At 43.1% G+C, this 13,965-nt stretch overlaps 1 protein-coding gene and 1 long non-coding RNA gene across 7 annotated transcripts in view; one reads left to right on the top strand and one right to left on the bottom strand.

Annotated features, from left to right (window-relative positions):
• The window catches only part of MCU (mitochondrial calcium uniporter), an 84,667-nt gene that overhangs the window by 67,656 nt on the left and 3,046 nt on the right, over positions 1 to 13,965 (bottom strand). Inside the window, exons 1-2 of one of the 5 annotated variants that reach the window (XM_086752031.1) lie at positions 9,500 to 9,592; positions 8,237 to 8,389 (exon numbers count right to left, since the gene is read on the bottom strand). The exons of 2 other annotated variants lie outside the window; for them this stretch is intronic. In XM_086752031.1, coding sequence (XP_086608157.1) covers positions 8,237 to 8,290 — 54 coding nt within the window. In that variant the 5' untranslated portion in view covers positions 8,291 to 8,389; positions 9,500 to 9,592. Of the gene's footprint in view, positions 1 to 8,236; positions 8,599 to 9,499; positions 9,593 to 13,965 lie in introns of those variants that run through there. 2 more of the 5 variants (XM_086752030.1, XM_086752032.1) reach the window with 2 other exon arrangements.
• On the top strand, positions 2,119 to 12,244 carry LOC147600071 (uncharacterized). 2 transcript variants are annotated; one of them, XR_015259056.1, is made up of 3 exons: positions 2,119 to 2,297; positions 5,350 to 5,629; positions 11,911 to 12,244. It is a non-coding gene; the product is annotated as an uncharacterized LOC147600071 (long non-coding RNA). The 2 variants fall into 2 exon arrangements; XR_015259055.1 differs by lacking the exon at positions 11,911 to 12,244 and adding an exon at positions 5,905 to 8,218.

The following is a 13,965-nucleotide window of genomic DNA, read 5'->3' as shown; positions in this document are numbered from 1 at the left end:
ATAATCATGCCTAGGCGATTTTGTTGAAAAGGTGACTGCAGAATTTTTAATCCTGACCTATTTGTTCACTTGAAAACTAAAAATAAAACCGAATTTGTAAACAAGAGGGAGGAATTTATAATTTTAGATCAGATACTGAGTGTTTTAGAACAAGAATACTAAACACTGTGTGTTTACCTGTTTATCAATGGAGGACTTTGTACTTGGAAGAGCTATAGATGATATCTCCCACCACACATCCAGCAAGCGTTAATCAAACTTTGGTAGCCACATGTACAGTATACATACATTCATTTAAACTCCTCGTCCTTCCACTAGGAAGCACAAAGTCAGAAGAGAAGGCACCAGTTTTCAGGCAAAACTTAACCCAGAACCAATTACTCCACAGCAGAAGCATTAAAAAGCAGCCCTACAGCCTACCCCACACAGAGAGAGCTGCCTGCCTCTCGCACTCAACACAGTCTTAACAGTCAGCTTTCCTTTATAAAAAGTTGGATATAATTCTGTTTTACCCTAGCAGATAGGGCACACATCCAGGTTTTGGCTCGGCTTTTTTTTTTTTTTAAACAGCACACCCAGCGCACTGTCACACATAATCCAGATAGCAGACAGAAATCTGTGTAGCATTACCTTTATTTACTTTACCCAGCCACCTGCATCCTTGAAAAAGCTATTCTTTGTGCCCTGCCAATATAAAAGGCTTATTCTGATCTAAGCACACACATAACCACCAAGACATCAGGTGTTGGTTGTGGAGATTCCAAATGTTTTCTCTTGAATTAGAAAAAACAAGGATAAGAGGCACTGCAAATACCTATGCGATAGTTTTCAAGCCTGTTATGTATGTTTGAGGTCTAGGGAAAGGCTGGAAGAGAACACAAGGCTTGCAAGGTAAAAACATCATTTCCCACAGGCAAATATCCTGGTAGTAAACAGTACATTCTTTCTCTACAATTTCCTACTTCCCCCAGCCGCCGAGCGTTCGTAACACCCCAAGCACTCACCCAGCACTCCCAGCATGCGAAGATTAGAGGATTTACCATGCCAGATCACTACAACACATGAAATAACTTAGAAGGCTATTCAAGGAGAAGCCCAGAGCTCTCTAGGCAGCAGTAACACGTATTACTCACCGCACACTCCACGCTGAGGAAGGGAAAAGCCAACGCAGTGCTGAGCAAGGAACAGGTGTTCTTGGAGCCTTCCTGCTCTGCTCAGCCTAGTGCCACCCCTCAGACTGACCGGGGCAGCCAGGGCCCCTTCCACAGCTGCTCCTTGTCGGGCTGCTGCCCACACAGCCATTCCTCATGGACCTAACAGGCACTAAGCCCCTCCAACCACCAGTGGGGAGCCCTCTGGGCCAGGTGGGACTTGTTTCTCCAACAGCACCAAAGCCAACCTGCCATTTTCTACCCAGCTGGTTTTATCTTAAGCAATCTGCAAAGCTGTTGAAAGGACAGAATCCTTAGGAGAGACAGACAGATGAGGCATAACAGAAGGGATTGTATTGTGTTACCCCCTTATTATTTGCATTTATTTTTTAAAACCAATTTCCTTAATATAGTAGCAAAAGTTTTAAAACGGTTTAATGGCTATCCTAAAACTTTATGGATTTTTTGCCATAAAACATTGAAACTTTGTAATAAAGGGTTTACTAGACATTGCGTAAAGGAAATACCCAGTTAAGTGCTGCAGTGGTAGAAGAGGCAGACAATTTCAGATGCAATATAAACCCCCTTCCTTGTAGGCGCTGGAAAAGAGGAACAGCATCCCCACCCGGTAAGCAGTTCTGCCCTTCAAGCTTCCTGCACTCTTCTGAAGCGTACACAAATTGCACGCTTTCTGCGGCAGCAACCAGCCTGGCATAACCGCAACGCATACAAACCGAGCTCCAGCCCTTGTGCTACCGCAGCTACATGTACAGATTTGACACCGGAAAGACACTTCCTAAAGCACACCATCACCAGTAGCACATTTGAAGAGGGGATGGTTTTTTATTGCCACACTGCGGAAGTAGATACGTCATCAGTTCCAGGAAAACCAACTGCTGATACAATCTCTGAAAAATACAGTTCTATGTTATGTACTATAAGTCTATATCTAGTAAATTTAAGCTAATTACATTTGCTTATCCCTGGCAAGTCACAAGAACTGCATGAAGAAACCCTGTACCAAAGCAGCCCCGTGTAAGTCTGTTTGCATCCTGCTGTGCTCAGGGATGCTACCGACACCAGTCTGACTTCAGACAAGCTCCCTTCTTCCCAGCTCACGCTTGCAACTACTCCACAATCCCAAAGGTAAGTTTTAAAAGCAGAACAAATAGCCAGTTTAACATTATAGGTCAAATATCCTTCAGAAGGTCCAAGAAGCATGCCATTTACTTCAGTGATGACTCAAAGGTCAGCATTCAAAGGGCAGAGATTCTTAGAAATTAAATATTTACTTACAGAAAACCTGAGAGAATCCTGACGGTCACCTCTGCCTTCTCTGAAAAGCTCTTCTGCATCCAGACAAGGAAGGATTCATAAAGGTAAATCATCTGCCTACACAGGAACGGCAGAAATTGCTTCCTTCGAGGCCTCTCTGCCGGCGGCGACTACGGAGCCGGTGTGAGATAAATTCTACCAGCCTCTCCCAGGCAGGGTCACCCTGCAGCTCCTGCCTGTTAACCAGTGCTTACTCCTCCCAAAAACCTGGAGAACAGCCACTTGGTCATTCTGCACACTTGCACTGACAGAGGAAAACGCCAGGGCCAGTTTTTGCTGACGGAAAGCAGATACGAAGGCGTCCACACCTCTGACTCTGAACGGAAATCGGAGCCATTCTCCAACCCAAACATTAACTTTTCCCACAGTAAACAGACACAAATCAGAGCGTGCTGTAACCGTAACCACTAAATTGGGGAGGCTGTATGCAGTCCCAACAGTCCCAGCTTCATGAGGGATGCCTTGTGAAACAGCTCTTTGCCAAAAAATGCTTTCAAAGAAACCACGAGAAGGCAAAAAAATCATGGTGGCCCTAAAACTTAAAAAATACAAGTCATTTTCCACTTGCTTGACTGAGGAGTCAGCGAAATATTAAGGAATTAGCACCTAAACTTCCCACTGTACAAACAGATGTGCAGCACTTGATCTCATCTGAGTTTATAAAACAACAAGACAGCCAGAAATATTAGATGCGGAACCTGAAATGTAAGTAACCAGCACGCAAAGACAGATTGTGGCTTGTGCTGGATTAAGTGGATATTTTACATCACTATATACTCTGCTTGAGTTTGCCTGGTTTTTTTTAGAAACTATGCTTGGTAGAAGATAGAAGAGAAGGGAGAGGTGCAAGTATGACATATTTATCATTGGAGGCTCTGGAGCTTCAAGTCACCACATCAGATGAAATGAATCTTGCCAGTTACTGGTACTTAGCTTTTTCAGCAAGGAAGGCATTAGTCACAGTCGGTAGCTCTATGGAGAGGCACAGCATCTCCAAAACACCAGAATGAGCACTAGAAAGAAAGGAGGACTGATGTACAAGGTGAGATCGTACCTCGTTAGATGTGCACCCGTTTGAAGATGTAACAGAGGGCAACACCCGAAACGGTGGCAGCAGGGGTACCTCCAGTATCCCAGGGGCTGGCAGGAGCTCTTGGCAATCAAAGGAAACGATACTCAGTTAACTAAGTAGGTCACGAGGACCATCGAGGGGCCTGTTTCAGAGATCCAAAGGCAATTTTCATTTAAGTAGCAGCTTAAGAGGGAAAAAAAACCAAACCTATATGCAATAGTTAATTTTGTTCCAGAGGATGCAGGGAGATTCCTTGTCTTATGACAGATGAAGCAAGGACTGCTACTCCAAAGGGTCCTGCACTCCGAAGGAAGCACTGCACACAAGGTAACTACAAAAACTAATGCTAGCGTTCATACAGTGCACACTGCAATGCAAAGCTGATGAAACATTCTGCCCTTCTAGCAGTGTTTACAGCTACGGAACTCGGCATGTTTCCTAATAAGAAAAAACAAACAAGCAGCTTTTAATAAGAAAGGAAAGCTTCACATTGCTTTGTCACATGTTCTGCTCAACTTTATTGACCTAAATTCTACCTGAGTATTACCTAAAAGCTGTTTGGTAAAGCAAATATTTTTACAAACACCAGCTAACAGCAACAGAAAAGAAAAACAGATCATTTGCTAGTCACTGGAAGGTATCACGAAGGCATACATTCCTGTCTCCTCTCTTCAGGACACAAGGAACATATACCATGTTCAACCTTTGAGCTTCATAGCTCAATCCTAATTACCGTGTAGAAGGAAAGCTAATTAATGGCTGATTGGAGCCGTGGGTAGTAAAGAAGCAAGCGTCTAGTCAGAGACTGATGATTTTTCTCCTATCGGGTTATTTACCCGCAAAAGCCACATCACAATTAAGCCTGCAAACAGCAGTTATTAAAAGTTAAGACGTTTTATGTTGAGTCACGTGTAGGGTTGTGCTCCTTCAGGATTTTTTTTATAAAGTGCAACTAATAGCCCCACAATACCTTGACAGTCTTATCCTCACAGCAAAGATGAGTAAAAAACCCTACTGCTAGATAAAAGCCGTAGCACAGGGAGAAAAAAAAAAAAAAGTTTATCAGGCTAAGTATGCTATTAAGCAATGGGGGAAAAGTAAGATTGCAGCAACAGCACTAGAAAGAGCAAGCGATGGGTAAGAACAGCATCTTGGCACTAAAGTTACCAGAATATAAATCAGGAATATAAAAAAGTCACTGAAGTGCTTTGATGTGCCATCAAATTCCTGTACTTATAACAATAATAATGATAGATGGCGAAGTAGAATGTGAACAGATGACAACAGTTCAACTGCATCCTATTCTTCAGCTATTTTTTCCCCCTCTATCATTTTTTATTTTCTGCCTGGAACTCTCCTCCTCCTCTAGCTTGGAAAAGAACTAGCTTCCCAGCGAGTCAGGGAGATTTATTTACACGGATCAGCAAGTTATCAAGTTGACCTTCCGTATTGCTCAACTTGAACTTCATTAACTGATTACAAAAAGATGAAGTTCTTCAAAGGACATTGTACGTACAATATGTGTAAAATTTTTCAGTTCTGCAATCAGTTACGTAGATATTTTTCACAGTGAGAGCTGGAAGGATTTTACATACAGGTAACATGCAATAAATCAAAATTTCTCTACCAAGAAGTCGCACAGATTTCCAGTGCTTCTCATGTTTACGTACCAGCTCTTCAGGCACCTCGAATAGCCTACAGTAGAAACTGAGGGACTCAGCAAAATACCATTGCAGTAGGAGAGAAGACATAGTAACAACAACAACAAATAATGTCTTTTCTTCTGACTAGGTATATTTCGTCAGACAGCAAGCAAACAAGATCTGTTCATTCATACAACCTTCAGGCTAGAAAGATGCTAATGATGACGGGAAAAGCCTCGTAACTTGGTGATTACCATGACTGACAATTAACACTCAGGTGCAAACTTCACCCCAGTACAGAGATAAAGCCAGAAGTGGAGAGCTGAAGCTGTAAACGCAACTCAAAATGTGGATTCTAATCTCTTCAGTTTAAATAAATTACATGCGTATTATTTCCAGCGCTGGCAAACCAAGCTGGTCACTAGCAGGTAAGTAGAACTGTCTCCAAATGAAGCATTTCAGAGTGCTTTTTCCAAGGCAAATTGTGGCCAAAATAACTCACGTAAGAAGTGTTTTCAACTTCCTCATGCTTACAAACGGAGAAAAAGGAAAATACCTTTGAGAACTAAGGTAGCCTAACCTTAAAACAAGATTCATGGGATACTAGTTAGTATTTTGAAAACTAAAAAGCGTTGTGAACTTGCAAAGTATGACAATAATAGATTTAAAGCTTTTTGCCTTTTTATTTTTTTTTTTTTTTTAGAAAAGCTTAAATGAGGCAGAGTAACAGAGCTGGAGTGTGTTAAAAAAAAAAAAAAAAAACACCAAACAATCAGAGAGGGTTTGTGTGTGCGTGCGTTCAGTGGAAAGGAGGTAAAGGCTTACTATACTGTTTAGCCCAGGCAATTCAGTAACGACAGACCTGAGTAACGATACACATCCCTACTGAGGCGCAGGGTCCCGCGGTCAGCTTACTCAGACCCCAAAAAAGCAAGGTCTCCACGGACTCCAGGGTGTCTCACAGCCCTACGATCGCAATTCAGCTTTCTTCGTGTGCCTGCAAGCCACGTATTTCCACGTTCCCAAGATTAAAAGGAAACTTGTAAGTGTTTATGAGTCAGAATCCTGCCTGAAGCATCATCAGCTCTAACGTGTGGCTAGAAAAGTCGCATCCTGACGGCGGCAAAGAGCTGTGTGCTGCCATCCAACTCGTATACTCCCTAATCAGAGCACGCAGCAAACAGAGATACACCTGTTATTTCCTTGTCACATGGCAATGCGGACTCCATCCAGCGTAGAAATCCACACAAATTATGTAAATACCACCTTGAAAAGTACTGCGGTGCTTCGACGTTGTAATTCCAAGAACAAACAGCCCTCCACGGTGCACTCTATTATATGAAATGTCAGGCTAATCATAGCAATTCAGCTTTACGAGTGTCGCCAAATCTCCTAAATGAAAGTAAAAACGTGGATAAAAGTGTTTAGGATGAGTCAATAACATACCTGCCTCTCTTCGAAGGACAAATTAAGAAATTAATTCTGTCTGACTGAGGACAACGACAAACAATTCCTTTGGAGAAAAGAGTGCTTGGTTTAAATCCTGAAAGCAATGCTCTTCTGTTTTTAGGTGTTCTTCTCTATTCCTCTCCTCTTCACCAATATTTGAATAATTTAGGGGCCACTCAGTTCCTAACCTTGAGGAGTAAGACTCCATCAAACTGAAGTCTGATTATTTTTCAGCAAAAAAAAAAAGCCTGAATCTCTCATCTGAGCCAATGAAAGCAGTTTTTACTTCCACGCTTGCCCAAGAAGTAGGTCATGAAAACTGCATCTCCACCAAACTCACTGCCCTAGATGCAAAGCCCTCAGCGCTCTACGCAGACCAGAGCTGTCTTACCAGCATGCTTGGGAGAGGAGAGAGAAGAATGTCCTGCAACAGATAGAATCTGTCTGCCATTGACTGCGAAACAAAAAAGCACGATGCTGTAATTACAAGCAGACATTCAGCACAAGAAAAGGAGCTGCTATGTAGAGAAAAAATCTGAATGGCGTACAGGAACAGTCAACAGCAACAACCCACCTTTGGAGAAAGATAAAAAACAACATCTGTTCAAACGCTATTTACAAAACAATTCATTTCACAAGTGCCTGCGTGGTATTAATGCTTCTCTCCAAGTCCTTTCTTACCGCATCCTTGCCAGCTCAGAAGATCATATCTGCGTAGTCTCATATCCTGCCCTTCTCAATTTAGCTAAATAATGAAGAGGAGTACTTTGTGAAACTGTTTGTTTAAAATTACTCTCTTGAGCATTAAATGCCAAGAGGAAATATGGAAATGGTCACTCCTACACACAAGAGTGACTAGCTGATTCATAATTGTGATTTATTTTTAATGAGCATGTGTGCAAATCTGAGTCACGTTCTTTATCTTTGGATAAAGTTATTCTTAAAATAAAATCCATCTTGGACACCGCCACTCTATTCAGCTTTGCGGTCAGAGAAACCCGTGGCTCTTGGGCTTCAAACCAAAGCTCTGTTTTGGGCCATCAGCTTCTTGTTACTTAGCAGTCGGACTTGTATCACCCTGCCAAGCAACTAGGAACGGATGTTTCAACACTTGTAACTGGTTCTCCCTTCAACACCACGTTTCCAGGTCTCAAAAACAAAAAAAAACCAAAACAAACCAAAACAAAAAAAACAAAACACACCACACCACAAAACCCCAAACCCAACACAAAAAAAAAAAAAAAAAAACAGGTCCACAGTGAGACACTGACTGGAAATGTTTCAAAATCTCTCTCCTTTCAGAGCCTCGCCTCATCTGTCTGGTCAGTAAATTCTGTGAATAATATGGCATTGTAACAGACTTTCGAAGAGCGCAAGAAGTTCTAGCAACAAGCCTTTTAAATGATGCAAAAAGCTCTATCAATGAAAAAGCTTTTCAGGAAAAAATTGCTATCTCAAAGCAGCAAAGTTACCACTGATAAACGAACCTGAGACTTTGCAGTGGGCAGGCTGCAAGCAAGCCAGTGCGTTCAATCTCTGGTGATGCTGCAGCCAAAATAGAGTCTGGATATTCACCTAACACTTACTCCTGCTGCCTTCGCTTGTCTGGAGATGAGTCTCAAGCAGCACGCCGTCTGCATCCTCAGTCCTTCTGCATGATGAACGCAGCCTGAGCAAAAGCCAAACAGCGCTCCGTCCTGCGTTGTCCAGGCAGCTCATAAAGTACAAAAGTGGCTTCACTGGAACACGCAACAGGAAGGGAAAATGGTCAAATAGTTTCCTTTAATTCAGAGGAGAGTATTTGAAGCTCGTTTCACGACTAGCAATATACATTGCCCATAAAGCCATTCCTCTTTCTTAAGACAGAGACTAAATTTGGTTCTCTGGAATCCCTTATGTCTGAGTCCACATGAAGAATCCTACTCTCCTCTTAAACACAATGCCCCCAAACTCAAGAGGACACCACACAGCGCTGTACAAGTGTAATTATCAAATCGACTAAATATTTAGACAATGAAATTTCTGTTATCACTGCCTTAGAAACAAGTCCCTTGGTAACAGGAATAGCCTTGCAGCAAGCAGCAGTCTCCCTCGGGAACTCTCGATGCAGCAGATGCTGTTATACATCACAAACATGCCACGCTCTGTCATCCCATGAAACGTTCAGCTCCCCTTTTCCCCTCTGCAGGAAGCCAAGAGGATTTCCCACATCACATGATAAACTGGAGCATTTTCACTCCAAAAAAGGAACTGCATTTTTTCCTCCTGGGAAATCTCTGCACGTTTTCAGTTCACTGTTGTTTCAGGGAGAAATTACTTTCTCTGCCAGCCTTCCCTCCCATCTATCCGCCACACAAGAACCTCTGCGGTGTTTCGGATAGGTTCCCAATTAATTTAAATTACTTTAAAAAGGTCATTGCTGCACTGCATATTGACCGTGTCTGAGTCTTGTCTAGAACCAGAAAATATAAATGGGACACCATATATCATTTGTTCTCTGTGCTAAGCACTGCGTACATAACGACAATAGAGTAATCATGCAGGAAAAGTTCATACAAAAACGATCATCCAGACCCCAGCTACTGCTTTCTAACACACAACGCAAAAAATTCCTGCGTCACTGTATCTTGGACAGCCCATTTTCTCTTAAAATCTTCGTTTGTGAGAGTAGGATTGTCTCTTTTGGAGTTATTTTGCCAGGCAGAAAACTCACTATTGCTTAAGTTCAAACCTCTAAGAAAAGTGCCATGGGTAAACTATGAAGATTTTTTTTTTTTTCCAAAAGTTTAAGTGAAGAGAGTAACTATTTCCTTTTACAATCATCTGTCACAACTGATTTTGAGACATACCTTAGAATCCACTATTCTGATTAAATTTTCACAACCTGCACTCTGGCTGATGGACAACCATTTGCGATTCATTCTACAGATTTCAGCTGCAAATCAAAGAACACAGCATCATTAGAAGTCTTTTTTGGCCAAAGAAAATGAGGGCTTCAGGCAATCATCACTACGACTTAACGAGGGGGTCTACAGTACATAAGACAAGCGACAGGTAGGCACGCAGACGAAGGAAAGCACGTAGAAGAGCAGCTGACGAGGAATAAACAGTCACGGTTCGGCAGATCCCGCCAGTTCCCGTTTCAGCTGACGGCGAGCGAGCCCATATGTCAAGGGAGCACCTCCTGCGTGTCGGAAGCCATACCTTTTACAAATCATTGACAAAGCCATGAATCTGCAAGGACCATATGGCCAGTTCTAACTCAATGGTTCTTTGAGTTGCCCTTCCAGCCATTTCCAAAACATCCAAGTCCCAAATGTAAAAACAAGCCATCTCCATCGCTACATTTAGGGAACATATTTCTCCTCCAGCTCCAAGGTACTAATTGACATGAGCTCATCCAAATCAACTCGTTACGCAGCTTACGGAAACATGATGTTCTTCATAACAAAATAAAAGAAGGAAAGCTTTGCCTAGCTCAGTGCTTTTCAAGGTAATATGGTGACACAGAGCAGAGAAAAGGTGGAACAACTTTAGACTCTTTTCCAGTAACTGACCTAGAAAACTGGAGGAAGAGCTCGAAACGCCCCTCACAGTCTGGAAGGAAAGGACGCTGTTTGCCGGCCACCGACCCTACGGCCATTTCATTCGTGAACTTCTCTGTGAGCTTCCCCACCTGAAACTGCATGCACATCGATCCAAGAAATGCAGTTATTTTACATTCCTCCTTCCAGCCAGCGTATGTCAACTAACAGTAGTTAAATCCACCAGCAAAGGTGTCCTCGCCTAACTCCATACGCAGATGCTCTGCGCGGTACGCAGCTGACGGAGCCCTCGGGTGCCCCCAGCTCCTGCACGCGTACAGAGGAACAGATCCTGCTCTGAGGTACAGCGCAAAGCCAAGGCTTACCGCTCTTATCTGGCGACCGTTCCCCCTCACCCCGTTTCCACAACCTCACACCACTTGGAGCCTACGTAAGCTTTGGATAATGGAAGGAGGAGCAAGCTGCGTATACATCTTGGGGCCTGCGTGGCGTGAATAAGCGAAACTGTTACCATAGCATTATTCCAAAATCCTCTCAAAACAGCAATACGTTCCACAAAGCTTTTCTTACACCCTAGAAAACTTTTTAGGCTGTGACCTCAGAGTGAATTATTTTATTCCCAGCAGACAGCAGGACAGAACGCAGAACTGACAGTCACCCAGGGGTTTGTTTTTTTTTTTTCTAGCCCCTCACTAGGCCCTTCCTAACTTAGATAACCAAGTGAGAGTCGAGTTTTACTTATTGCAATAGGCAGTTTCAGAGATTTGAGAGTTTCCTCATTGCACAGCAGTGCTTTCCTCCTGGGGAAGCCAACAAAAGAGAATCGCTGAAACAAGCTTGTTTGCCCCGTTTCTTTCCTCTCCTGCTTATGCAAGTTGTTCTACATTTCCTAATTCCTTAAGAGCTGCCAAGAATGCAGAAAAAAAAAAAAGTAACGGACATGCTTCATATTTTACATGAGACATCAGCGATACCCCCTAGGCTTGCCCTCCTGGAAAGTAATTCCACGTCACGTTCAAGTGCTGCATGCTTTCATCTTCATTAAAATGACAGCTCATTTTGATGACCAATTGAGACCTTAATCACAGGAAGAAAACCCTGTGCCAAAACTTTAATAGAAAAGGGACAAGTCATTTTCTTTTCATTATTAAATACTCAAGGACAAAACAGTCCTTAAAGCCAGATCGCTCTAGTTTGCCCTCAAAAAGCAAGTACTGAAATATGATCAGCAACATCACAGGTGGTCTCTCACCCGGAGAGCCCTTGAGGAGTATCCCTCCGTGGCGAGCTACGGTTTCATCTCCCAAAAGTGTCAAGGACAGCTCCTCATCCCACACAGAGCTACCAGAGGCCACGGGAGCAGAGAGCAGCTGTTGGGATCTCAGGAAGAGTGACCACCAGCTGACACTATAATAAATAAGAATTTTTTTTTTTTTTTAAAACCCACTTAGAATCATTTCTACATTTCCATGGACTTACAGTGGGTCAGTAACTTAACTTACAGACTTGTGTCATCTGTACGCTATTTTATAGGGTGGCAAACGAGTGACTCATAGCACACGTCTGAAATGAAATCAGAAAAGTTATGTTTCACCCTCAAGACTGGGTGGGACCTAATCACACAGAAAGTTTCATCTTTAAGATCAGTCTAAAAACAGCTTTAGAAAGCGAACAACAACTAATTTTTTTAATTTTTTTTTTTTTTCCTTTTTCAGGCTTGACTCTGGTAAGGAGGGCTAGACCCTTCTTGTCTGAGGGCAGGTGAGAAACACTCCCCACAGGGAAAGAGACCTGTCCTGAAACTTTTGTATGAATGACTGGATCAATTTCACCACAACTCTGACTTGCTTTCCCATCACAGACCCTACACAGAATGTCTTGATTACTGCCACAGGCTGAGCTATAAATAAAGATGTAGTATCATCAAATAATTGTCAAACAAACCCAACATCTACCCTTTTCTGCACAGCACTCCTTTCATGTGAAAAGAGCCCTGGAAGGGTGTTCTCTGGACACCTCCAGGCAAAGCTTTTTTTCCTGGTCACTGAATGAACAGGTACATCAAAAGCTATGAAGTGTGAAACGCCTTTTTTTTTTTTTTCCTTTCTCAAATTCAGCCTCCCTTCAAAACCTATTTTGCTCTGTAAGAATAAATATTATCAAGAGAACGTTTCAGCCACTTTCATACACCAAAAAATACTTGCTGGTCATCCCCCTCTAGATTTTTATTCATTAAAAAAAAAAAAAAAATCCCAACACAATCTAACAAAAAAAAAAGCTAAAAAGCATAAAATTTTCAACTTAGCACTGGTATTCCATTGCTCTATAGCTACCTAAGGGCAGATTCTCTTCTGTCATTTGAAGTAAAAACATTGAAGAAGTTTCCTTTCCTTTTGAGCTTTTCAAAACAGCACCGAGCCACAGCTTTTGCCTCCAGTACGAGGCGGCAGACCTTCCTCCACCTCGCATTTTAATCAGTTTAGGCAGCAGCGCAGCAGGCAAGCGGCAATGACAGCTACCAGATATAGTTAAAGTTTTTGCCACCCTCTGCCAGGGTGAGGCGAGCGAGGAGTCAGTGGGACAGCAAGTGCTCCTGTGGATGTCCCAGCACGGGAAGCATTTGAGATCAGGGTAAGCAACAAGTGCAGCCAAAAATCCAGCGAGAATAATTGATTTATGCCCCTTCACACCACTGGACGGCAACCAGTTCTTCGCTCATTTGAAAACTGGAATCAGCAGAATGCAAGGCCAGGAAAACAGAAGTTCGGTTAATTAAAGCAGCCCGCCAGTTTCCACCCTCAGCAAAAATACAGACACCGCAGCAAAGCGGTCTTCCAAATCTCACCACCTTTGCAGCCAGTCGCTGCCCCTGCGCGAGTTTTGTGAGCCCCAAGCTTCACCTGTTAAATAAATTTGTTTCAAGAGACGGGCAACAGCAGGGCAATAAACGGTCGCTCGCAACAGCAAGGGTGAAGTGGTTACAGGAGCTCACCAGGGAAATTATTACCACACCTGTGAGCAACAGCTCCTCTGGAAGTTGATGCTGCAACTGTTTCAGCCGTAGGATGGGGGAAAAACAGTTAAAATATCACGAAACACACATATCTATGCCAAGTAAAGGACAGCTTCAGCAGGATGTCCACTGCATCTTCCTCCCAAGGCTTCTCACATCCCAGGACACCTTTCCTCGGCACGGCGTCCTCTCGTCTTTGCGGGATATGCTCTCTACTGCATCCTTAATGCAGGGCTACCTGCACCAAAATCCTACCCTGCTTGGAGGGCTGATGGACACAAGCAATCCCGGTCCTCATCTGAAGCAGAGAAAAAAACCTGCAGGTTGCCCAATATCTACTAGAAATTTGGCTGCAGTTCAGATTGGTTCAGGTTTTCCCTTTTTAGGCTTAGAAGTTGTCACTAGGAGCCACCATTCCTGATCTAGCCAGCACCGCCCGGATTAACTACCGTAGGAACGCCACGTACAGCCGGGCCCTTGATTTTCTGCAGGTATTTTTTCCAGATCGGGAGCAGCTGATTACGCACCCACCCAACGTAACTCAACCGCTGGCCGCACGCACTGAGAAACGCAGTAACATGAGACTCTGATCTTTGCAGGAAGAAAGCCACAAAGATTAGGCATTCAACAAATAAAATGCTCTGCTTTTTCATAAGTCCTTTGTCGACCACTGCATATTTGAAAAACGTTTATAGCTTATTTCTTTGTGAACCTTTGTCACAGAGGACTGCTTCCCAGCAGCCCACCCTCAACAGCC

The sequence above is a fragment of the Chlamydotis macqueenii genome, chromosome 7, assembly GCF_036417535.1.
Source record: "Chlamydotis macqueenii isolate bChlMac1 chromosome 7, bChlMac1.mat, whole genome shotgun sequence".
NCBI classification, from domain to species: domain Eukaryota; kingdom Metazoa; phylum Chordata; class Aves; order Otidiformes; family Otididae; genus Chlamydotis; species Chlamydotis macqueenii.
The sequence above is the reverse complement of the archived record's forward strand: the minus strand, read 5'-3'. Positions and strand labels throughout refer to the sequence as shown.